General features: G+C 39.1%; 4 protein-coding genes and 2 non-coding genes across 10 annotated transcripts; 2 read left to right on the top strand and 4 right to left on the bottom strand.

The window, feature by feature from the left end:
• The first annotated feature begins 973 nt into the window (after positions 1-973).
• On the top strand, positions 974-11,272 carry LOC137139550 (basement membrane-specific heparan sulfate proteoglycan core protein-like). Of its 3 annotated transcripts, XM_067526953.1 has the most exons (19): positions 974-1,095; positions 1,208-1,246; positions 2,731-3,003; positions 3,185-3,454; positions 4,155-4,418; positions 4,848-5,123; positions 5,761-6,024; positions 6,629-6,919; positions 7,056-7,328; positions 7,490-7,756; positions 7,892-8,185; positions 8,670-8,942; positions 9,031-9,145; positions 9,247-9,401; positions 9,493-9,594; positions 9,821-9,889; positions 10,053-10,112; positions 10,415-10,483; positions 10,635-11,272. In XM_067526953.1, exons 1-19 carry the CDS (start codon positions 1,065-1,067, stop codon positions 10,697-10,699), a joined length of 3,450 nt encoding a protein of 1,149 aa, XP_067383054.1. In that variant the 5' UTR covers positions 974-1,064; the 3' UTR covers positions 10,700-11,272. The 3 variants fall into 3 exon arrangements, with proteins under 3 accessions (XP_067383054.1, XP_067383055.1, XP_067383056.1); XM_067526954.1 differs by lacking the exon at positions 8,670-8,942; XM_067526955.1 differs by lacking the exons at positions 4,848-5,123; positions 5,761-6,024.
• On the bottom strand, positions 11,125-13,797 carry apobec2b (apolipoprotein B mRNA editing enzyme, catalytic polypeptide-like 2b). Its single transcript, XM_067526960.1, has 4 exons — positions 13,373-13,797; positions 11,986-12,166; positions 11,524-11,867; positions 11,125-11,404 (listed from the first exon to the last, which is right to left on the bottom strand). The coding sequence occupies exons 1-3, from the start codon at positions 13,654-13,656 to the stop codon at positions 11,526-11,528; spliced, it is 807 nt and encodes a 268-aa protein (XP_067383061.1). The 5' UTR covers positions 13,657-13,797; the 3' UTR covers positions 11,125-11,404; positions 11,524-11,525.
• A 136-nt stretch (positions 13,798-13,933) lies between these two features.
• si:dkey-109j17.5 (zinc finger BED domain-containing protein 4) lies at positions 13,934-19,893 on the bottom strand. Of its 3 annotated transcripts, none has more exons than XM_067526958.1 (6): positions 19,594-19,892; positions 19,365-19,459; positions 18,850-19,077; positions 18,441-18,700; positions 17,039-17,627; positions 13,934-16,933 (listed from the first exon to the last, which is right to left on the bottom strand). In XM_067526958.1, the coding sequence occupies exons 3-6, from the start codon at positions 19,060-19,062 to the stop codon at positions 16,091-16,093; spliced, it is 1,905 nt and encodes a 634-aa protein (XP_067383059.1). In that variant the 5' UTR covers positions 19,063-19,077; positions 19,365-19,459; positions 19,594-19,892; the 3' UTR covers positions 13,934-16,090. The 3 variants fall into 3 exon arrangements, with proteins under 3 accessions (XP_067383059.1, XP_067383060.1, XP_067383058.1); XM_067526959.1 differs by having other exon boundaries at positions 18,850-18,994; positions 19,594-19,891; XM_067526957.1 differs by having other exon boundaries at positions 19,365-19,893.
• Positions 19,894-20,406: 513 nt separating this feature from the next.
• Positions 20,407-22,924, bottom strand: ccdc115 (coiled-coil domain containing 115). Its single transcript, XM_067526962.1, has 5 exons — positions 22,667-22,924; positions 22,022-22,125; positions 21,812-21,918; positions 21,538-21,729; positions 20,407-20,846 (listed from the first exon to the last, which is right to left on the bottom strand). Exons 1-5 carry the CDS (start codon positions 22,784-22,786, stop codon positions 20,707-20,709), a joined length of 663 nt encoding a protein of 220 aa, XP_067383063.1. The 5' UTR covers positions 22,787-22,924; the 3' UTR covers positions 20,407-20,706.
• A 347-nt stretch (positions 22,925-23,271) lies between these two features.
• Positions 23,272-23,343, bottom strand: trnae-uuc (transfer RNA glutamic acid (anticodon UUC)). Its single transcript has one exon. It is a non-coding gene; the product is annotated as a tRNA-Glu (tRNA).
• Positions 23,344-23,702: 359 nt separating this feature from the next.
• On the top strand, positions 23,703-23,774 carry trnah-gug (transfer RNA histidin (anticodon GUG)). Its single transcript has one exon. It is a non-coding gene; the product is annotated as a tRNA-His (tRNA).
• The last annotated feature ends 18 nt before the right edge of the window (positions 23,775-23,792 follow it).

The raw sequence follows: 23,792 nt of genomic DNA on the forward strand, positions 1-23,792 counted from the left end.
AGCCTAAAACCTTTGGTGTAAGGGGTTGACCCATTCAGAAACACTAGAGGAAGTCTGTCAGCCAATGTCAACAGCGTGAGTTTATAGAAATCCATTTCAAAAGCACCAATACCTGTAAATTTAATGGGCTTTGCTAGAGGTGCAGTATGCAGAATGCCCAGGGCCTGAGGTGTGATTGGAGATAATGATTTTGTGTGCTATACTGACATCTCATGGTGAGTGTGATGCGACATAACCCTCATACTGAAAAAGAAATGTATTACATTTTGACACACAGCCACATGGAAACACACCTTATGCTTCAGTAGTAACACTTAAAAGCTAAGTGGTAGTGTAATGGGTAAATTTTGAATTTTTAAAAAGTATTTACTTTTAGTGGGGAAACTGCTCTTCTCTTGCATATCTAGGGAGTGACTTTGAGCTGACGGTTGAAGAATGTCATTGACATTTTTGTTTAGTAGGGATTTTTTTTGAAAGGGTGGGGAAAAAAAAAACTAGTTCCTCTCATGTTCCCAAAATCATGTCTCATTTAAAATGATCCTATGTCAAAATGAAACAAAATAAAAGTGTAATTTTTTTAAAAGAGTTTTAGTTTTAGTTCTGCTTTTAGTTGTGCTGCTGCTGAATGAGTTTATTAACTTTAAGCACAACTATTGTCTTCAAAATGGTGACATCTTGCCAAAGGGAAGACTGCTTTCCAACAAACACAACCCCCTTTTCCTGCACAACACAATAGCAAAGTGAAAACATTTACATTTTTGCAAGTTGTTTCAAATACTTAAACAGTCCACAGCCAATTTTTAGCACAAATCAGCACCTCAAATTCGTGTTGAGAACTCAAACATCTGAGTGTGGTTGACCAACACATTTCCTGTTGCTTCAAAAAAAAAAACTAAAAAAAAAAGCAGATGTCAAAGACACAGGAAAGCTGCTGTCCTGAGGTGAGTTTAGAAATGAACTTCACACACGCCCATTTATTCTGCTGTCAGTTTCCTCTGTTAAACCTTAGCAGATATATGACTCAACCCAGTAGCACAGTTTCTACATGTGCAGCTTAATGGAAAATGTTGCTTATCAGATTCTTCGGTGCCATATGTAAGTTTTCAGGCAACTGAATTAATTTTTTTTAAATGTATAAGAATGGATATTGTTAGGTACATTCATGTGGGATTCTTACAAAATGTTCATCACTTTCTAAATTTGGCAGGTTTCACTGCATTCTGTGCAGCTCAGGATCCTCAAAATGGTAAGACATGTTTGACAGAACATTAACATGTTTTATACGCTCACTGTTCTGATTTGGATTAGCATTATAGGGTAGCATAAAGCATTAGCATAAAGGGTAGTTTGGCATTTTTTTAATCATTAAAAGCTTTTACCTTAGCTAGTCGTTGGACAAAAATTATGATTGCATTTTCTTGTTGATCTAAAATACATATTAAATCATTAAATAACATGTTTCCTTTATGTGATTACTAAAATGCACAATCCGTTTTTATATATTACATATTTTTCTGTGTTGTACTTAGATTATTGTTTAGGAAGTAGAATGTGGTTGAAGTTAATATGAGGAACAAGAAGTACTTTGTTGCCCTGGGTCTGACAGAGCCTAGCCAAGTTCATATTTCATTGCTGTGTAGTGCAAACTTTGTCTGTTTATATAGCAATGGTTTTATATGTTGCATGTGAAGTCATATCTGTTGGTGCTCTGTAGTTGTGTAATTGGTTCCTGTATGTTTAAGTAAGTTTTCACATCCGTGTGCAGTTGGTTTGCACTATTTTATTTATTTATTTATTTGTTTGTTTGTTTATGGTGTCCTTGGGGTTTTGTCCACCCTCAGTAGAGCAATGGCTATTTTGAGCCTAATGTCAGAAAAACATAAAAACAGCAGTTTGCTGCATATAACAGTTGTTTATGGAATGTGTTGGTTATTTTCTCAGCTAGCTGATAGATTGTTTTGGCGTGTGAAATGTTGAAAAGTCGTGGTAAAATTTCTGTTATAATGTATTCAAGTTGCTTTTTTTATACTCTACCAGCCATATAAACCCAGTACGGCTAACATGCAAGACAACAAAAAGCAAAACATTTCCATGTTTGAGATGCAGAAAGCATTTAGCATTTAGCATTTGTGCTTAAAGAATGATTAACAATGATTATCATTCAAATTAACAGCTGCCATTTAAATCTCCTCTAGAGCACAAATCCTGGTCGCTCTCATCTAAAATCTCTTCTCCACACTCTTCACTCATTCACCCGCGTGTTAAGACACATTTCTTCAACCAGTCTAATGGCGGACATTCTGAGTTCTTGTGCCGTAAAAATGATTCTTACCGTGTCAGAGTGATCAGGCAGTTTAATTAGCTTCATTTTTAGTATTTCAACAAGCATATATGAAATCATATATTGGTTTATGCTTCTTTTTGGTAACAGTCATAATGAAATCAACATGAAAGGGGTTAGAAATCTGTCGGTTGCTGTCTGGATAACATCCGCGCTACTGTTTCACACTCTCCCTTTTTAAAGAAATATGTTAAAATGTGCAAAATAACATGGAACTATACTATGTAATGTTTTACTTCTAGTTTTTAAATGAAGGCATCAGTACTGTAAGACCAGAAATCCAGACACTAAGAAGTGAAACAAAGTCTTTGAAAGTATTTCAGTATAGTGTTATTTTCCAAATTGTACAGTTTGAATGTGATCAATAACATTTTTAAATAATCTTTCAGAGCGTCCTCTACTATATGTGAAGTCAGCCTGGTTGGAAGTGTTCCCTTCTGAGAAGGTGCAGTTCACATGTAACTTCAGTAGCAACTCTAACTGGAACATCTCCTGGTACAGAGATGAAGAGCTAATACTGATATCAAGTTCAATGGGGACTTGGGCGGAGTTTACGCTCACTGCAGAAAAACAATATTCTGGGAATTATTCCTGTATAGGTAATAAGGAATCGGATCAAATGAATACTTCAAGAAGTAACCAAATTTATGTCAAAGTTTATGGTAAGCTTCATTAAGTTCCATGACCCATATTTTTACTGCATGTCTACACAGAACAATTAAATCTGACATGTAATCTGACATGATATTTTTATTTTATTTTAAAGCAGACAGTTTGACAATTGTCTGTTGGTATAAGTCATTTTAATTAAGTTTTATCTTTCTCTGTGGTGTCTATCATCAGACCCTCCTACACCTTCTCTGAAGTGGCTGTCTTCCTGGTCGGACGTGTTTGAAAATGAAACTGTGGAGTTCAACTGTAGTCTTGACAGCTCTGATTGGAAATTTACCTGGTACAGAAACAATGAAAAGCTTCTGGAAGACAAGGATGGGTCATCATACAGGATAGATTCAGTCATGCTAACCGATGAAGGAACCTATACCTGCAAGGCTCATCACAAATACAGGAGCATCACCTCTGGAATGAGCAACAGTGCTGAAGTCAAAGTTTATAGTAAGCTTCCATGCATCTTAACATTGCATAAATGCTTCAATAATTCAGCTATCTTTGAGTAGGTATAATCTGTATAAATAACAAATGTATCAAATAACATAAATCAAGGACACAATGTAAAAGAGGTGGCTTTTCGAAATCAAGTTGTATCAAATTGAGGCCTAAGTTGCTGTGAGAGGAGTGTTGACTGACAGCTGTGAGGGCTCACCCTGACACTGGCTTTCTCTGATTGGTTCGAGGCTCACTCATCTTTCTGCACTGCTTGTTTATAATCCTGGTCAAATTAACTTTTGAAGTAGCCTTCAAGGTTGAGGTATGTTTTAGAGTGTATTTCTTTTTAAATTATTTGGAAAAAAACTTTAAGACATAATCAGACTATGAGGTACATCTCTACAATCTATAACAGTTTAACATCAAACAGCTCTGACTTTTACCTTTACAAACTGTTTATAATTTAGACACACAAAAGCAACACAAATCTATACAAAGCATCTGAAAACATTGCAGTCCAATGCCACTACTAACTGTGACCTTTAAAACTATAATTAAATTTAGAACAATGACAGAGTTGAGAAAGAACACTATAGGCATCCTAAATGTTGACTTACTGAAACAACTATTGGACTACATTAGGTTTTATAAGCCACAAAGTGTATATGATGTGCATAGTAGCATTGTATAAACTGTCTCTCTGTTTTAGAGAAGAGACCAACACCATCTCTGACGAGGAATTATGGATTTGACTTGATGTATGTTGGAGAGATGGTGAACTTCACCTGCACAGTTGATGTCGCGTCTGACTGGCAATATAAATGGTTCAAAGATAAAAATCCGTTACCTGACAAGGGCAGCAACATCAGCATTACTCTTGGTACCTCTAATGCGGGGAAATACTCGTGTGCTGCTATCAGAGGTGGAAAAACATTAACAGACTCCAGCAAAGAAATAGTACAACATGTTCTTGGTAGGTATTATGTTTAAGGAAATGTTAGTCGTAAATGTTTTGCTCACAATCAGTTATGTCAAATGAAGCTCGTGAGGTCATTTTATAATTTATTTCTGTTGCCATTAACACCCTAAAAACCCTCCAAGCCCCTTTAAATTGAGTGAAACAGCATTCTAAGATCATTTTGCTTCGGCTGTTTTATTCATTTTCTGTTAAAACAGGATGTTGTGGTTTAGCACAATGCAGGGAGGGATAGATCACAAGTTTGCATGTGTCTGCATGTAGCCGTGGAATGTTAGTGAAGGGAGAGAAAGAATTATATTTTTGTGAGAGTATATGTGCTGGCTAACAATAGTATTGATTTTTTAAGCCGACGGTTTGACAATTGTCTGTTGGTATAAGTCATTTTAATTAAGTTTTATCTTTCTCTGTGGTGTCTATCATCAGACCCTCCTACACCTTCTCTGAAGTGGCTGTCTTCCTGGTCGGACGTGTTTGAAAATGAAACTGTGGAGTTCAACTGTAGTCTTGACAGCTCTGATTGGAAATTTACCTGGTACAGAAACAATCAAGAACTTTTGAAAGGCAGGGATAAAGATAAGTCATCATACAGGATAGATTCAGTCATGCTAACCGATGAAGGAACCTATACCTGCAAGGCTCATCACAAATACAGGAGCATCACCTCTGGAATGAGCAACAGTGCTGAAGTCAAAGTTTATAGTAAGCTTCCATGCATCTTAACATTGCATAAATGCTTCAATAATTCAGCTATCTTTGAGTAGGTATAATCTGTATAAATAACAAATGTATCAAATAACATAAATCAACGAAACAATGTGAAAGAGGTGGCTTTTCGAAATCAAGTTGTATCAAGTTGAGGACTATGTTTGCTGTGAGGGGAGGGTTGACTGACAGCTGTGAGGGCTCACCCTGACACTGGCTTTCTCTGATTGGTTAGAAGAGTGAGGCTCACTCATCTTTCTGCACTGCTTGTTTATAATCCTGGTCAAATGAACTTTTCAAGGAGCCTTTCTAGGTTGAGATATGTACAATCTATAACAGTTTAACATCAAACAGCTCTGACTTTTACCTTTACAAACTGTTTATAATTTAGACACACAAAAGCAACACAAATCTATACAAAAACATCTGAAAACATTGCAGTCCAATGCCACTACTAACTGTGACCTTTAAAACTATAATTAAATTTAGAACAATGACAGAGTTGAGAAAGAACACTATAGGCATCCTAAATGTTGACTTACTGAAACAACTATTGGACTACATTAGGTTTTATAAGCCACAAAGTGTATATGATGTGCATAGTAGCATTGTATAAACTGTCTCTCTGTTTTAGAGAAGAGACCAACACCATCTCTGACGAGGAATTATGGATTTGACTTGATGTATGTTGGAGAGATGGTGAACTTCACCTGCACAGTTGATGTCGCGTCTGACTGGCAATATAAATGGTTCAAAGATAAAAATCCGTTACCTGACAAGGGCAGCAACATCAGCATTACTCTTGGTACCTCTAATGCGGGGAAATACTCGTGTGCTGCTATCAGAGGTGGAAAAACTTTAACAGACTCCAGCAAAGAAATAGTACAACATGTTCTTGGTAGGTATTATGTTTAAGGAAATATTAGTCATAAATGTTTTGCTGACAATCAGTTATGTCAAATGAAGCTCATGAGGTCATTTTATAATTTATTTCTGTTGCCATTAACACCCTAAAAACCCTCCAAGCCCCTTTGAATTGAATGAAACAGCATTCTAAGATCATTTTGCTTCGGGGGTTTTATTCATTTTCTGCTAAAACAGGATGTTGTGGTTTAGCACAATGCAGGGAGGGATAGATCACAAGTGTACATGCGTCTGTATATAGCAGTGGAATGTTAGTGAAACTTGATATTTTAAACTTGTTCTCGGTGTTTAGAGCACACTCTGACCTACTCTCAATGAGCTCAGCTTACAGAATAATGTATTTTTAAAATTTCTTTGTTGATAAACTCATTCCTGCTTTATTTGTGTTCAAATTTAAGAAGACTTAACTATGGTTTAGACCAATTAGTCCAACTAATAATTCGACCAATCAATGCACTAATGACAAATGTACAGAGAAACTAATCTGAAGATTTACTGATAATGGATATACAGTCATTTCTGGTTATCAAGACAATATCAATAAGTATATTTAAAGTGGCACTTCTCTATTTCTTTAGAAATTCCTGCTCCATCTTTGAAGAAAATCACCCAGTGGTTGGATGTGTTTCCAACTGAGAGTGTAAAGTTGACCTGTGGGTTGGGGGAGGTTTCTAACTGGACATATACATGGCAAAAAGATGGACAGAAGGTTCAGGCTGATAAAACTTTGTCATTTGAATCGAATGGATCTACTCTTTTAATCGCTTCTGCTTCGGCTGATCATAAAGGGCAGTATATATGTAGGGGACACATCCAGGACAGGTCTGTCATTACCAACTTTAGTTCTGGACTTCAGATCAGTGTGTATGGTGAGTTCTTTATTTTTTAAAATAATACTTACAGAAAAATAAAAACACTTTGAGTCAAAAATTTGTTATAGGTTCTTAATTATGAGCACAAAAAAAAAATGCAACTACAATTAAATTATTTCTAATACGCTCTCAGATAATAAACCCAACGTCAAACTGACACAGGATCCAGAGTACCAAACAATGTTCCGGGGGGAGTCAGTTACCTTTAAATGTGACATTAAAGTCTTCTCTGGATGGGAATACCTGTGGTACAAGGATGACAAGCCACTCAACGTGTCTCTAAACATGTATAAAATAAATCCTGTTCAAACATCAAATGCGGGATCGTATAAATGCAGAGGAAAGAGAGGCAGTGATCAACCCTTCTTCACTGATTTTAGTGAAATAAAAGACCTGGATATTAAGGGTAAGTGTTCACTTTAATAACTATTTGTAGCATGAATATGTTTTTGCAGTGCAGTGGTTAATTTTGATGCTGTTGTCAGACCTGTGTGTGGTTTTATGGACAGTTAAAAACTGCCCATACTATACACAAATACATTTCTTCTGTTTCTTCTGTGTATTTAGCGGAACAGCCTGAGCCCTCAATCACGCGACAGCCAGACACTGACAGGTTGTACACCGGAGAGTCGATGTCCTACGAATGCAAAGTTGAAATCTCATCTGGTTGGGATTATCAGTGGTACAAAGATAATAAAATCCACAGTCACAGCAGTCATTTAAAAATCCTCAACGTCAGTGCAATATCAGGTGGAAACTACAAGTGTATGGCCACAAGACAAAATAAAACGTACAAAACTCAGTTCAGTGGTAATAATACATTAAACATATCTGGTGAGTTAAAAAAACTTTAAATTAATGTTTTGTGATGTATGTGTAATTTTGCTGTCTTCATTCACTGCAATCAACATATATCTCAAGATAGTTCTTAGAATATTAAAAGTGACCGATGCATGTGTTCATTTTTAGAAATCCCTGTTCCGATTTTGAAGCAAAGCTCTCAATATTTGGATGTGTTTCCCACGGAGACTGTGAAGCTGTCCTGCGCCACATCATCTGAGAGAACTGACTGGACCTACACATGGTACAGAGATGGAGAGGAAGTCCAGGCTGATGATACTGTGACTTTTGACTCAGATAAAACTACTCTTACCATCAATTCTGCTTCAGCTTCACACCGTGGGGATTACAAGTGCTCAGGAAAATTCAAAAGCAGGCCTGTCTTAACCAGGCTCAGTCCGAAAGTACAGCTGCATGTTTATGGTGAGGTTTAGTGTCTTTATTTTAAAATAACCCTTTAGAGGTTATTGTAAAATTATTTTTATGTGTCTTGGGCAGCACGGTAGTGGAGTGGTTAGTGCTGCCATGGCACAACTTTGCATTCCCTTAATTGCTGGCTCAAAATTGGCCGTAGGTGTGAATGTGTCTGTATGTCTCTCTGTGTTGGGCCTGAGATAGACTAGGTTAGCTTTCCACATAATCTGGGCAATGAGACAAACAGCTAACTACCGGTTGCATGGTCAAAGATGAAATTGTTATGCAAAAATAAAGTTAATTAGTGAGCCTTAAACATGCTGTTAAGAGATTTTTGTCAAAATGTTTTATTCTGTATAATTTTAGAGTGAATCAAAATGTTAGTTCAAAGCATCCATTTAATGGTCGGCTTGTCTTTTGTTGGACTATGCAGTGTGATGTACAATAATATGCTGTCCTACTGAGAGAAGTGATATTTTTTATCCATCCTCAGATAAAAAACCCAATGTCCGACTGACACAGACTCCTGAGCATGAGATGATGCACACAGGAGATTCAGTCTACTTTAATTGTCACAATAATGTCTCTACTGGATGGGAATACGTATGGTACAAAGATGATGTCCAATTTACAAGATCTGGAAACAATTTTTCCATAAGTTCTGTTGCGATATCAAGCAGGGGATCCTATAAATGTCAAGTTAAAAGAGGAAAGAATACAGTCTTCCACTCAGAGTCGAGTAACGCTTTAAAACTCAAAGTTGAAGGTTAATTTTTTCTTTACTTCCCCTTTACATTTCTTTTATTTTCACACGTCGAATGTCTGTGTCTCAGTTTTGATTGTGTTTCCTGCAGAGCGCCCACAGGCTAAAGTAACCCTGTTAACTGGCTGGTCAGAAGTCTTTTCCACGGATACCTTGCTTCTCAAATGTGAGGTGGAGAACAATAATGACGTGTGGAACTACACATGGTAATACACATCAAAGACACCAGGTTATGTTGTCTGTATTTGAATGCGTGATATGTGGGTTGTCTTTTATCTGAAAATTCAAACATACCTAAATTAAACAGGTTCAAAGCGGGAACTCCAATCAGTCTGCTCTCTGCGAAACATGCTGTCACACCCCAGAATGACCCAGAACAGAGTCTGTACACCTGCCAAGGCATTCGTACTGGAAGACCATCTTACTCAAAACCCAGTAATTCTTTCAAAACCAAGAACCTTCGTGAGTACAAATGAAGTCTGGAGATTTTGAGTTTTTTCCCTGCAAACATCCTCTTTACTCGCTCATTGTCCGATTTACTCTTAATCTGCAGTTTTGAAGAGGAGGGTGCTTCTATCCATCTCTGGCTGTATCTTCTTTGGCATCATCGCTGTCTTCCTTGGGTGTATTGCCCTCAGAGTCATGCGCAAACCAGGTCTTATTTCAGTTTGAACATTTTGAGTGCATGTACTGTAGAAATCCGCTTCAAACTAGCTGTAATCAATGATATTAACAATAATGTCTCAAATAAGAATGAAAATGAAGTGATCAACCTTCATAGAATTATGAATGCATCATATTGTATATTTATTCAGGAAATAGCAATCGAAAGCCATAATGAAGTGACCTACTAACTTTACCACATTTTTTTGATCACATAGCTAATGATGAGTACAAGCCAGATGAGGCCAACCTGTTTCTCACCATGGCTCAGCTGAAGAACTGTGCTGGTATGCTCACACCACCTCATGGGGTGTGGTTTAGTCACCATTTCCTCATATGCTACACCCAGGATTGATCTCAGAGCTAATTTTGAAATTACTTTCTGTGAAACTGCTTGTTGACATTTTCAACTTTGGGTCTGACTACTTTAGTTCTTCCTCCTTTCTGCAGATGCACCCTGTCCATTGGTTGACTATGTCACTGAGGAAGCACTGAATGCCCCATCTAAAGGTACACAGCCCACCTATGAATAAAACTGATTATTTATACTATCCAGGCTGCGACTAACATTCTTTTTCATAGTTGATCTGCTGAATATTTTCTCATGTAAATTGTTTGGGTTGTAAAATATCAGAACATAGTGAAAATTCCATCCCAGTTCTGCAAAACCAAAGGTGACATTCAAATGTCTTTTTTGTTTGAACAACATCCCTAGATACCGTTAGAACTAAAAAAGCAAACAGTTACACATAACAGGCTATACTAGATACAGCAAGTTGTCTGAAGGTTCCCTCTTTTTTTCTGACCTGCAGAAGAAGAGGAGAATGGCACAATTTGCAGTGAAACAATACCGCTACCCATATCCAGGGAGGAGGACCAAGGTAATATCAAGTGATGTTACAAATGTATTTTTCTAAGAAAATATCACTACACTGTTCAGAGTTTCTCTGCAGTTGTGACTTAATATATTGCTGATTCTTTTTATTCATTTTCATTTTTTCACTTTACATTTCACTTTTTATGTGTTTTTAGATGTCAAAACTGAGAACAATGACAAAGAAGAAAACAACGGTGGACTGGTCTCCTTTAAACAATGAGACGCTGAAGATGTGTTCACATCATTTTAGAAGATGATCATTAACAGACTCTGCTTTACATTGTTTGTCAGTCATAGCTGTAAATGCTAATACTCTGAGTTAAAGTGAAGCATTAGAATTGTTTTAAAGGTCATCTTTTTATGGATACCATGTCATAAACCATGTGGACTGTTGGAAATTTTGATTTTGTCTTTAGAGCTAGATAAAGTCCATCCTCTACAGACTCTGTACAAAATTTCATGGGAGTTCATGAAATAGAAAAAAAACAGAAAACATTATTTGAGTCTGATCTTGTCATCAAACTATAGGAATTGTACATATTATACATTTAATCAAAAACTACTGTTATCTTTCATTTATTGTCTGCACTGTAACTAAGGCGATTCTGTATTTTTGTTAGAAAAAACAACAGATGTCAGTAAATATAACATAGAAGAAGCTTATTTAATGTTGAAAATGGTTGCTTTGACTCATATTGCTTGAGCTACAGTGACAAGTTGGATATTGCGTGATATATTTATGTAGTATTTCAAGCATTTTGTTCTCCCTATGAAATAAAAAATACAAAGTGTTGCCATTACCGTTCAAATTCATATTAAAATACACCATCAGATGTGACTGCAGAAAACAAATATTTAACCAGTGACAATTTCACAAGAAGAACAATTTGTGGTTCAGTCAGTTCAGTGGGTAGATCTCATGCACCTGTAACAGGATGGGACAGAAGACACACAAAAAACAGTGTTAACCTGACAGAGCTTAAATCTTGAAAGCTTTTAATTAGCAGTAAAAGCATGTGGACTTATTGACTCTTATTGACTTACATCTACTTGAGGATATTTGCCAGTTTTTCAACATAATACTCGTAGTTCTCCTGACAATCCTCCCAGGGTGTAAAGCTCTGCTCTTCCTTTTCCACATATGTCTCCCAAACATGCACAAAGTCAGATGGCTTCATCATCCGCAGTTTGCAGCCGGAGCCCACTAGGGCCCGGAGCCCGTCTGCCACCTCCGGCTGCTCCCACTCGAAGAGACGGGAGCAGAATATGCAAAGACGGAACTTTTTCTGCTGCTGGAGGATGCTAGTCAGTTTGGTTGCACAGTCCAGACAGGGACTAGATGTTACATACCATGTGATATCATACTCTTGGGAAGAGCTAGGGAGCACCTGAAAAGGAAAGAGCCAGAATTTTGAGTAAGGAACCCCCACAGGGAACCCTAAACCCCCACAGGGTTTAAATGTGTAACATATTGCTACAGTAAAAACAGCAGAGTAAGAGCATTACCTGCTGAAAGAATGCCTGCTCAGCATGAGCTGTAGCATGTTCATCTTCCATATAACCCTTAAGAGGCTCTGTGCTGCCTCCTGCTGTATCCACTCTGAAGCACAGTAGCGTTTTGTTCCTCCCAGACGAGTACTCAACATTCCTGAACTGAAACTTGAAGTAGAAGGGGCTCATCTGTTCCCTGTGAAAGTGAAAGTTTATACACTGTAAGTCTAGTATTTAGATCTAGTAAATCTAGTATCTTTTGTTTAGATTTTTGCATAAATATTAGATGACTATAAAGCAACAAAATGTGTATATCTGTATAATGAATGATCACCAGCTTTCAAAATTATTTGTCACTATCATTATGATTCATGACAATGTAGCCAAAATACTTTTCCAAGTAAAAAAACACACAGTAGGAGTGATAGGAGGTTTTTCTTTAATATTATTGGCTTCGTGATTCACACACTGTGTAACTCACATAACCCTAATCCTGGCTTTCTTCATTAATCTTGTGTTATGTTACACATGATTAGCCAAATGAATTACACAAAAGAAATCTTATAAGTTTGATATTAAACAACTAATACTCTAAGGACTGGGAGCTGCAGAGAACAGATGCTATGCAGAGTGAGCAGGGGCCGGCATTGGCGCTGGTTGTGTGACTCATCGCTATTGTTACTGCCGGGTTAGTAAGGATGGCAGGTGCAAGTCATTACTGAAACCAAGTACAGGACATCCATTGGAATAATATTACTTAGATAAAGGCAGGAAAAGCTACTTATATCCAACAATGTACCTGTTAGGGTTTGTTCAAAATAATTTAGTAATTGTTTCCAACATTAAGCGTAATGTTTGCATGTGTGTGTAATGTAATTGTTTATGTAATGTGTATTTGTGATGTGTCTATGTACTGATGATGTCATTAGTGACACCATGTAGCTTTGATAGTTTGCCTTTGCTAGTTTGCCTTTAGGTTTGTTGACCAGTGGTCAAGGAAACAATGCAACATTGTTGTTTCCATCACATATTATCATTATGTGTTGAATTGCATTTCATATGGTTCTATACTTATAAGGAGTGCTTTTTCTGCTCTGATCTCTGTTTCCAATAAATAGTGTAAACAAGGAAGAGCCTGGTGGTGTTGGCTGAGTTCGGGTGAAGTGTTAAGTCACTAAGACCCCGCTGGGCCCCCCTTGATCAAGTAAAACTGCAAAGCCGACTCTTGTATGTTATTTCACTGCTGTTGAACTGTTTCTCCAGGTGTAATCAGCGCTGTTGTGGTTGTTTGAACCCAACAGTACCAAATAACCAAAAGGTGGGTGTGTCAAAGAGCAAAAAAAAAAAAGATGTGTAAGTTGTGTTGCTGACTTTTGTGAAGTATGTAATAAATCTTACCCACCCTGTGACGATTTCAAATGGTGGAAGCTCCACTGGCTGAAACTCTCCATTTTCTTCACTGTTCACTGCCTCTGCTCCTGTTGCGCCTCCACTTTCCCCATTCCTCTTCTCTTCATCCTGTTTTGGCTGCTCGGGGGTCTTCTCTGGCTTCTTCACGACTTTGTCCGGCTTTTTCACAACTTTCTCCTTCACTTTTTCCTTTTCTTTGTTCTTCTCATCATTTGTTTTATTTTCCACCTTCTTCTCTTTCCTCTTAACACTGAACTGGCTGTTTCTGTCCGCCATGATTTCGTCCAAGTGGCTGAGCAAGAGAGAGTTAGTATAAGTGCAGTGATAACCCTAGTGCTTTTACAGAAATAGATCCTATTGTGTGCTGTGGTCGGAGTCACAACATGTGCATGTCTGGCTGGGGCAGGGGTAAGTGGCTCAGTTAACTCACTCCCCTACTTTCCATACCTCGGCTATTAAAAGGCCAGAGGACAACACAAGTTATAGTTTCCGTGTGAGGAGTAAAGCAGACTGGACTGATATTTCTTTCAACCGCACTTCATGCCAAATTAAGAAAATACCATATTCTCTGTAAAAAAAAAGAACAACCCCAAACCAGCTATTGAATTCTTCAAGCTTTAACTGTCAACACACCAGCAACAGGCAGGTTATTAATAACTTGGCTGTGTGTGTCTGTGTGTATGGGGTGACCAGGGTTCTCTTGATACTGAACACCACTTTTGTTTGTGCCAACTCTAATACTGTGCAGCGCATTAGGCCTTAGCTAAGCACCAAGGCCAGTTAAAGGACACCCCAAATGGGGTTTTGGAAGCTGGGCAGCACAAACAAATACAAACACATTGCATTTGTCTCTATGATACAAATAAGAAGGCAGGGGTGTGGTGTGGCCAAGTGTGCATGTGCCCGTGATGAATCAATCTATGAAATTATATTTCATCAATATGGCCCTCTACTGAGGCCACTGCATTGAGGAGGGGAAAATGAGTTTTGTAAGCGTGTGTGTTTTTATATGCACGTGTCTATGTGTGAACAAAAAATGGCTTTCTGCACTGCAGATGTAATAACTTGAGGCATAAGGCAGACGGTGGGAGGGAGGGGGCAGTTCAATTACAATTTCCTCCTCTCCCTTGGTCTCACTCTCTGCCAAGTAATTCATTTCAGAGTCAATTACCAATAGGACTGCAGCCCGGCCTGCTCATCTAACTCAAATGGATGAGCTGTCATACAGGGGGAGGAGGGTGATGCTTCAAGCTGCTCCACATACACTAAACGACAAAACACGCCCAACGAAGTGCAGAAAAATTATACACTTTTCAAAGACAAACAAAGTGACACACCTACACAGATATCTAACAACACATCTAAATCTGCAGAGACATCATGTGGTGGTAATGATTAAGATGAGAGCAATCTTTGATTATTATGATCTAAGAGGAAAATCTTACACAGACACACACTCTTTCTCTAAAAGGGTTTTCAGCAACAAAAAACAGCAACACTAGAATGAAGCTGTGGCAAAACAGGCTGTGCAATTCCTTTACCCTCACACACAAAATTGACAGTAGTTGTCATCTTAACATTTTTATTAATCACGTTGCCTAACAATCGAGAACCAGAGTACAGTGAAATAAATGTTTCTGCTATTTATTCCACAGCACTAGCTGTCTGCTCGCAAAATGATTTTGAGTTCTGCCTACCTGCTGACTCAAATTTAACTTTAATGGAATTACATGCAATTATCCTGCATCCCCACTGGCATAGCCTGGGCTAACAGAGTCCCTGAATAAAGAACACACTACAACAGTCACCATTTTTCCTCAAAGTGATGCCTTGCAAAATGTTTTTAAAATGTTTCCTTGAGGTCAGACAAAGTAAAAGGCTCCGTTATGCCATGCACACTCATCCTCTTCTGGTCTCATGGGGCAGATGCAGGGTCAAACCCATTCCTATTCCATTCAACATTTAGACATAGAATTAGACATAAAATTGAAAAAATACAACTGTGCAGGTAATGAAAATTAAATGGAATTGACCTCCACTGTGCCACAGCACACATAGACTTATTAAAGACTGGGAAGGGGAAATGTAAATTAAAGTTAAAAATGAACAAAATTTTGGAATCTTTTGTCAAAAACTGGTGTATAACCCGTGTTAAGAAGTGACACTCATTTATTTTAATGTCCCAATGACGAGGGATACATACAGAGAGAAAACAGAATACGTGTACGTGGATGCCATATTGTATAGCAGCTGATGTCTTCCTTCAAAACAACATCAAATGACTTAGTCACAACCTCTATTGTATAGCAGTGAAAATAAGTCATATGCTACAGTATGCAGTTATTAATCATTTGGTTATTGTTGGTATATCACTTCTGGCTTGTACAGACACAAGACAGCGGGAGCTTTGTGGTCCTGTGGTTGTCAAGAGACCTTGATCGGGCAAACAAAATCAACGTAAATGCTTTAGTATTGATCTGCTTTTGGTCCCCTTGGTCCACAGCATGTGGTGTGAGAATCTGAATGCAGGCTACATGGTAAAAATAAAATAACCTGCAAACTGAGCCTATACTGGGTAATTCATTCATATCAAATAACCTGCATTGGGAAGTCTATTTTATTCTGCTAGCTCAAGAGGAAAAGATGTGAGTATCCAAGAAATACCATTACTGCAGGTACAAAGCCTAAAAGAAATGTCTAAATCTTAGCACTAAGTCCATAATAATGTGTAGTTGGCTTTGAGGTAGATGAGCGTCTCCAGATTCTTTGGTAAGGTGTAGCCTCTCTCTGGCCACAGGTAACGCCCAGCATTAGTAAAAATACTCGCCACCACAGTGCCACAAGCAGGTATGGTGAATGCCCTCTTGGCCACTTGGGCAAGCAGAGGAAAGTCAATTGCTTTACGCTGCCAGTAATGCAAAGCTTCCTCATCTGTGGGTTCCTCTCGTAGGTAAACGGCCAACTCCTGTTCCAGACTTTTGGCCTGTGTTGTAGGTCTCTGCTTGATGAAAGAGAACAACTTACAGGGCCGAGGAAATGAAGAGACAGGTGATGGAGCTGCAGCAGAAGGAGTCTGCGATTGAGGATGTAGATCTGTGTTGGGGTCTGTGGGGCCGGAAAATGTGGAATGTTTGGATAATTCCTCCATGAGAACTTGTCTGTGCCAGTCAGGGTTGCTGCTCCAAGTGAGCTTGAACTGGGGGTCCAGGGTGGTGGCAGTTATGTAGAGTGGGTCCTCCAGGATAGGGGCCAGCTGACGCTCTACTGCCTGGCTGAGCCCCACAAGGAGAGAGGGACAGTGAGGGGTGGACATCTCAGAGAGATGCTTGCGAAGGCCCAAAACACAAGGTAGAGCCAGGCTGATGGATACATGTCTGTCTGTCTGTGCGTCGCCCTGTCTATCCCCGTGCACCATGTCCCAGGCCTCAGTGAAGGGCTCTAATGCATCAGTGAGCTCCCTCAGCAGAGCTCTCTCTGAACCACCCAGCGCCAACTCCCCTGGACCACTCATCTCCTCTAAGAACTCCACTGAGTCCAGGAGCCGCCGAAGCACCTGCATCAGAACGAAATTATTTTATTTTTTTTAAATTTGGTTCAATTAATTTAACAAAGTTTTTTAGTTTCTATCTAAAGTGAGGGAATTTGTAATGTCGCATACCTTAAGCTGAGCAGCCCAGTCTCTTGCTGCTGAAGGGGTATTTCCTGCTGCCCCCGTCATCAACCCAGGGCCATCAAACACCTGGTTGAGTTTCTCAGGTGGAACAGCAGAGGTAATGTAGTTGTAGAAACATGCAGCCTTGGCCAGCGTGGAGGAGAGCTGTGGACAGGAGCTTAGCCCCTCTCTGACACACTGTTCAAGAGACCGAGAGAAACAGTCCACCCGACAAACACCCAGACCTTGTTCCCACGAGTCCTCCCATTCTCCTTCATCTCCACCATCACTAAGGCCATTCCTAATTCCTCCCTCCACAGTGTTACCATTTCCCACCTCTTCTTCTTCTTGCATTTTAGTGAGAGGATTTGACACCAGGAAACCAGGTAGGCAGCATGGCTTTACAGTTGTTGCCAGGAAAGGGTCAGCAACAACACAAAATGCTCTCCCTGATATGCTGTGAGACTGACATACTTCATCAAAATCTGACAGCACACGATTCCCAGAGCTGCCAGCGGTCAGAGGAAGGCATGCGAGGAGAGCTGAACGCATTTGCCAGTCAGATGTAAGAAAATGACAAGTGACACCAAGGTACCTGCAGAGAGAGAGAGCGAGTGCAAAATGGAATCAGTGAGGGAACCAAAATAAATGGGAATCATGGAGTTTTTAGCTGATCTTTACAGAGGTCCTGGAGGCTCAGCACCCAAGAACACATATGTAACTGGACAAAAGACCAGCAAATGAAGAAAACTACTCCACAAATTTGACAATACAGGCACGAAATAGGGAAAACACAGCCAAATACATAGTGAGTGAGTTCCCTGCACGTAGACCAACAAATACAAAAACTCAGCTAACAGCACAGGTGTCACCTGGGCCTGTGCTGAAAATGTCTCTGAGAAGCAAATACAGAAAGCATAACTAAAGGTGTTAAAAACTATTAGAAAACTTTCATCTTAGTTCCTTTTCCAACACCAGTCAAATGAATCACCGTATCAACAACAAACATGTGCCAGATGTGTGTGACAGTGTTCACTGTCTCACTGGAAAAACCATAACTTGTGTAAACTGCAGATAACTGCAAAGTGTGAAAGATGAGAAAGGAGCTACAATTGAAGATTTTTAATTGCTTGTTATAAGGTTCTAATGGCATAATTCTGAGTTTCTTTCCTAGTGTTGCTTCCCAGAAACATTTCCATTGTCATGTGTAATATTAGCAGTGTATGGTTGTGTTTGTATATGTGCAGGACAATCCTGGTATTGTCGTGCTTTCTCTATCTGCAGCGTTTTCTGAATGTTGTCACCTATGTTATTTTCTTAATTTGCTAGCGTTTTGTCTATTTGTGTGTGTTTTCATAAGTTACGGTGCACTGAGGTCTCAGGGCCACTATCGAGTTTACCTCCTTACCCAGAAGTGGCTCCAGACATACCCCTCCAGAGATCCAAGCTGAGACTGAGGGCGTGAGCTGAGGCCAGGGCCTGACGGGTAGCCAACTGAGCCTGATAGGCATAGGCTGGGAGGAGCTGGCTGTGGATGTAGTGCTGGGGCTCTGGAGTGTAACGCGGCTCCAGGAGCTGAAGCAGCTCTCTGAAACCTTGATTTTCCACCATGGACACTGGCTGTAGATCTCTCACAATCATCTTGGCTATAGCCTCAGAGATCAAAACCTATCATGACAAAAACAAATGTAAATTCTCCTGGTTATAACAGATTATTCTTTTGGCAGAGCCACAACCAAAGATGTAACACTTGTAGGAACGCAAAAAAAGCAGGGCAGTTATTTGCATCTCAAGTGGTGATGGAGTACAATGCACACCTGACGTGGGTCATGTCTGTCAAACTTGGTCACCCCTCCTCCTACTCCTCCCTCTGGAGTTCCCATTCCTCCGGCACCTCCTCTTCCCCCCACTCCAGTACTGATGGGAAGGGTGTAGCGGCTATTCCCTCCATTGGTGGAGAAACTGTGGAGGGAACCAGAGGAGTAACCCTCTCTCTTCATATCCTTCCTTTTCACAAAGTCATCATACATAGCTTGGTGCTTCCTCTGATTGAAAGAGACAGAGAGGGGGCGACAATGTCATTCACCTGTTTAATGGTATATGTATCTACAACATGCCATTTTGTTTGAATGTCTGTAGAAGTGACTTAGACTAGTAAGTAAATCCTCCCTTGACGAGAAGCAACAGTCCCCAGGTTAGTAGGTTTATATTGCTGACAGTGTGTAGCATACATCAGGCCAGCTGCTGGCGACAGACTATGTAACACAGAAAAGGTAAAAGATGTGTCCCTTTATTACCAGCAGCCCTAAGGGTTTTATTTTGAAATCATTACCTTGAGATGCGTTACGAAGTTGGACGTGACACTCCGCTTCGCCTGGATTCTGGTGCCACAAGCTTTGCAGTTGGACTCGATTTTGCCATTTTCACCTTCAAACACAATATTAAAGTAATCCAGAATAGACACCTTCGAAACTGACGCCATTGGAGCCAGCAGTTCCCGTGCTCGGGAGTAAAATCAACTTATTATCAAGGGCAATCTGAGTCTGATGGATCAATCTCACCTCGCCTCTAATCATGAGCGCAGGCCAACGTGTTTACTTCCCAATGCCTGATCACACATCAACAAATGTTACTGCGAGTCCCGCAGACAAAAGAAAATTGAATTTCAAGCAGTAGTAGCGTCGATTGCACGTCCAAATTCGGCCACAATGAGGATGCACACGCTGCGGCGGATGTCTGGAAACATCAATAATATAATAGTGAGGCTACATCCGTTGTTTCTACGTTCCCATCTGTCGATCGGACGCAAGTGCAAGGGAGACAGAGCGGCGTGTTTCACGGATCCATGTAGCCAGTGTTATAATTGGACCAGGAAGTACCCACAATAAACGGGAGTTTCGTCTTCATTTCGACAGTTCCCGGTAGCGTTCGGCCGACACCAGTCAAGCTGCTTGGGTCTGAGGGTGGTGGCGCTCGGTCCACTGTTTTTAATTATGCTCGTGCGGCCATAATGAGAGGAGACAGTTTTTCTTTCATATACCACAAGACATTACAAGAACAAAATATGAATAAAGTTAATGGGTATAGAAGTAAGCCTTTGTGAAGAGTTCAGAAGTTATTAGTAACAGCTAGTAATCGTAGAAAGAAAATCGCGTAAAAAGATCCTCACTGACCATATAATGAGTATAAACATCTTCATTCGAAACATTACCACAAATGGCTCTTCATGAGTTAATTGCATAAATAATTAAAAACAAAATAACGTAAACACAAGATAATAATGACGTGTTTCATTAAGCTTCAGTGAAATATGTATTAATAATAACAAAGCCATTGCAAAATATAAACCTTTTGGTGCCTTGAACTAGAGCTAGTCATTTTTGAGCATGTTCAAGCAGTTCTGTTTTTATTAAGTAATCGTTTTTACAGACACATAGACTTAACTGAATCTGACAAAATTACAACACATCCATGTAAAATAGAAACATTATTTCGGTCAGAGAGACAAGAAGTCACAAGATCAAACAGTGAATTACCAAGAAAATAAGCAGCTGTGCGGCTGCAACTGCACTCGTAACTTCAAATCCAACAGTAGATCAATAATAAGTTCCCTGGGCCTCGAAGGATAACCAACGAAATTGTCTTCTTGTGTTAATAACACTCAGTAGTGTTATTTAGTCCGAAGCATTATCGGTCTGAGGTGCTGAGGCTTTCTCCTGGAGAATGAGTTTGTATTTCATGCTGTTCTTTAGCTCCTGTCTGGTGTTCAAAACTGCAGCCTGTAGTGTTGCAATCTCAGCAGACAGCTCTATAACTGCAATGTGACAGAGGAAATGATTTACTAACTGTACAGCACGAACTGTGTCAGAGATTTCATGTTGCACACATAAATAAAAATACTATTATTCTGGGTAATAGTACAGTGTTCTTATATAACTGATAAATATCCATGTTAGATATTTATTTTTGCACCATAGTAGTGTCTTTTTGGATCCCGTCAAGTAGTCCAATTTAGACTTTGAATTGACTTCATTATTGGTGTCTGCAGACAGTAATATCTTTCACATATTTGTAATATTTAATAAATCTATTAAATATAAGTTAGAATAAGTTAATGGATGACAGTATACACACAACTAGCAAATATGGGCCTATCTATCTTAATTTGCTATCTAAAGAAAACTGTAAATAGAACACAACATAGGACAAAATATGATGCAAACATACAAAAAACATGCACTTTCAGATTAAAATAGGCAAAAATAAAAAATAATTACTAAATACAGATATGTGTTGTCCCACTTCATTTTATTTGTGTATTTGCATGTGTTTTCTTATTCTGTAACATACTGCTTCAGTAAAAAATAAGCTGAGGTAATTCGGAAGTGTAATGTCTACAACTGCTGAAATGTTGTTTTGGTACATTTTGGTACAGTTATACATTTGTGAAAGAACACTGTGTCTATGATGAGACATTTCTAGTAAATACATAATAAATGTCATACCTTGCTTGAATGATGTCTGCGCTTGTTTAAGAGACTGTGGCACCAGAATCCCAAACCATTTCAGTGGGTCTTGTTGAGGATTCTGGTCACATTTTACTACTAAAGTTTCTTTGGGACCTTTCTTATTATTTGCTTTATCGTCTTTCTCTTTTTCTGCCATATTCTTTTTTGGTTTGTTTCTTCTCCTAATGCCTGTAAATTTAAATAAATACAATTATTGGATATAAAGGAAACCATGCAAATGTTAATGGCTCTTGGACCATTGTAGACTCACCTTCTTCTTGAGGTCCAACATCCTCAATGGATGTCACATCTTTACTAGACTCGTTAATCTGTTTGACTCTTTCTGTGCAGAATTCCTCCTTACCATTGTCCAGTGTTCTGTAACACACAAACAAAAAAGTAATAAAAAACCTTTTAAAACTGACAGGCTTACTGATTCACAGCGGAGCAACATTTCCATAAAACGTGTCTGATTCCCTACCTAGCATGAACACAGATTAGTGGCTCAATATCGCTTGCATACTGAAGTGGAGAGACTTGTTTGTTTCCCATGGAATACCGTGCCTTGGACATGGAAAACCATCCCTGTGTAGAAAACAAAGAGTAAGCATGGATTAAAGTGGGTTAAGAACATACAGACATACATACATACATAAAACACAACCAATTCGATCTTTTAAAAAAAATGATAGATAAGGAAGAGTATATTGCTAAAAGAGAAGACATGTTGAAGTTTATTGTTACAAGTCAGAAAAAAGCTGCAGTCAGACTGGGTTTGCATGAAGAAGCAAATAAAATTGAGACCGCGTAATTCACAACAGAACTGACTCAAGATGCTTTTGCCAATTACCAAGAAAAGTAATAGAAAAAAAATACAATTCCCTTGATTCCAACCTGACAAATGCCAATAGCTCAAATCTTCACATCTGAGAGCTGGAACCAATGGATTTTGAAATTTGTTCAACCAACCGAGTTAAGCTCCTTTTCAAAAGGACTACAACTTCAAATTATATTGCAAGTATGCTATATATTCACAAACACTAATGAAAAAATAAAAAATAAACGTCTGAGGGGGGTGGGGGCGGTGAGCTTGGTGATATTAAATCACATAGATTGCTAACCTTACCTGCTCTATGAGAGAGTTGAGAGTGGCTCGTTTCTCTTCCAGTAACTCCAGCTGGTCCATGAACCTGAGCAGCTTTTCATCCAATAATAGAGAAAATTCCTCCAAGTCTGCCGCACCCATGTTGTACTAACTGGAGTTACTCAGAGCGTCTCTCCAATATAGTCTTTTCCGTCGTTTGTTTCTACAATAAATCAGTCATTAAACGCTAGAATAACCCGCACAGGGAGAATAGAGGGCAACCTCACTTCCGTGTAACATCATGTGATGTGACACATTTCGTCACATGACTTACATACCATGCGCATTCAATGCCAAATACAGTGAATTAAAGACAACAATATTGTTGAATATTAGGCTACAGTTTTGTCAGTGTAAGGTTACATGATCTAAAGTCATTTCTAAGTGTAAAAAACCAACAACAAAAACTAACAAAGCCAGATGCTCTCTGTAAATATAACCTATAAGTTAAGCGTTCAGTCTATGCTGCAAGCTTTTTGTTGTTAGTATTTTCTAGACGATAAGACAATTCTTGCATTTTCAAGACAATTATATAAAATAATATAGTATAGAAAATAGAAATACCTAAGAAAAACATAAAGGATTAGTTCCCATACCGGGAGTCGAACCCGGGCCGCCTGGGTGAAAACCAGGAATCCTAACCGCTAGACCATATGGGAACAATTACGTATTACGTCCAACATATATCAATATATCCATGCATATACACGGTATATAGTATGTGTATACGGTGTATATATACTCTATATATACTATATATGTTGTATTGTGCTTTCATAGATTTAGAGCCTATGACAGGGTGCAGAGAGAGGAGCTCGGGTAGTCTGGAGTCTGGAGTCGCAAGCAGGTTGGACACGGTGGAGAAAAGTGTCAAGTGATGTGTTTTGAGGAAAGAGTATCATTACTTTTGTACGATAGTACTACATCACAATATCTCCAAACAAAAGCAACCAATTCCGCGAGATGTAAATTTCATAAAGCCATTCGAAGCTCTTTGCATCATCACTCCCAGTAGCTCGCCGTGATCGTATAGTGGTTAGTACTCTGCGTTGTGGCCGCAGCAACCCCGGTTCGAATCCGGGTCACGGCAGGGATAAATCCCTGACAC

The sequence above is a fragment of the Channa argus genome, chromosome 13 (assembly GCF_033026475.1).
Source record: "Channa argus isolate prfri chromosome 13, Channa argus male v1.0, whole genome shotgun sequence".
NCBI lineage: Eukaryota > Metazoa > Chordata > Actinopteri > Anabantiformes > Channidae > Channa > Channa argus.

Bases quoted from the DNA above. Each gene is read 5' to 3' on its own strand.
- LOC137139550 (XM_067526953.1), top strand. From the start codon at position 1,065: ATGTTGCTTATCAGATTCTTCGGTGCCATAT. The intron at 3,455-4,154 runs GTAAGCTTCCAT...TCTCTGTTTTAG, and splicing joins TGCTGAAGTCAAAGTTTATA to AGAAGAGACCAACACCATCT. The intron at 9,890-10,052 runs GTATGCTCACAC...TCCTTTCTGCAG, and splicing joins TCAGCTGAAGAACTGTGCTG to ATGCACCCTGTCCATTGGTT.
- apobec2b (XM_067526960.1), bottom strand. From the start codon at position 13,656: ATGGCGGACAGAAACAGCCAGTTCAGTGTTAAGAGGAAAGAGAAGAAG. The intron at 12,167-13,372 runs GTGGGTAAGATT...TCACTTTCACAG, and splicing joins CCATTTGAAATCGTCACAGG to GGAACAGATGAGCCCCTTCT. The intron at 11,868-11,985 runs GTAATGCTCTTA...TTTCCTTTTCAG, and splicing joins AGCAGGCATTCTTTCAGCAG to GTGCTCCCTAGCTCTTCCCA.
- si:dkey-109j17.5 (XM_067526957.1), bottom strand. From the start codon at position 19,514: ATGGCGTCAGTTTCGAAGGTGTCTATTCTGGATTACTTTAATATTGTG. The intron at 17,628-18,440 runs GTAAGGAGGTAA...CTCTCTCTGCAG, and splicing joins ATGTCTGGAGCCACTTCTGG to GTACCTTGGTGTCACTTGTC. The intron at 16,934-17,038 runs GTATGCGACATT...GTTCTGATGCAG, and splicing joins ACTGGGCTGCTCAGCTTAAG to GTGCTTCGGCGGCTCCTGGA.
- ccdc115 (XM_067526962.1), bottom strand. From the start codon at position 22,786: ATGGGTGCGGCAGACTTGGAGGAATTTTCTCTATTATTGGATGAAAAG. The intron at 21,919-22,021 runs GTAGGGAATCAG...TGTGTGTTACAG, and splicing joins CTAATCTGTGTTCATGCTAG to AACACTGGACAATGGTAAGG. The intron at 20,847-21,537 runs GTATGACATTTA...GTCACATTGCAG, and splicing joins GCAGACATCATTCAAGCAAG to TTATAGAGCTGTCTGCTGAG.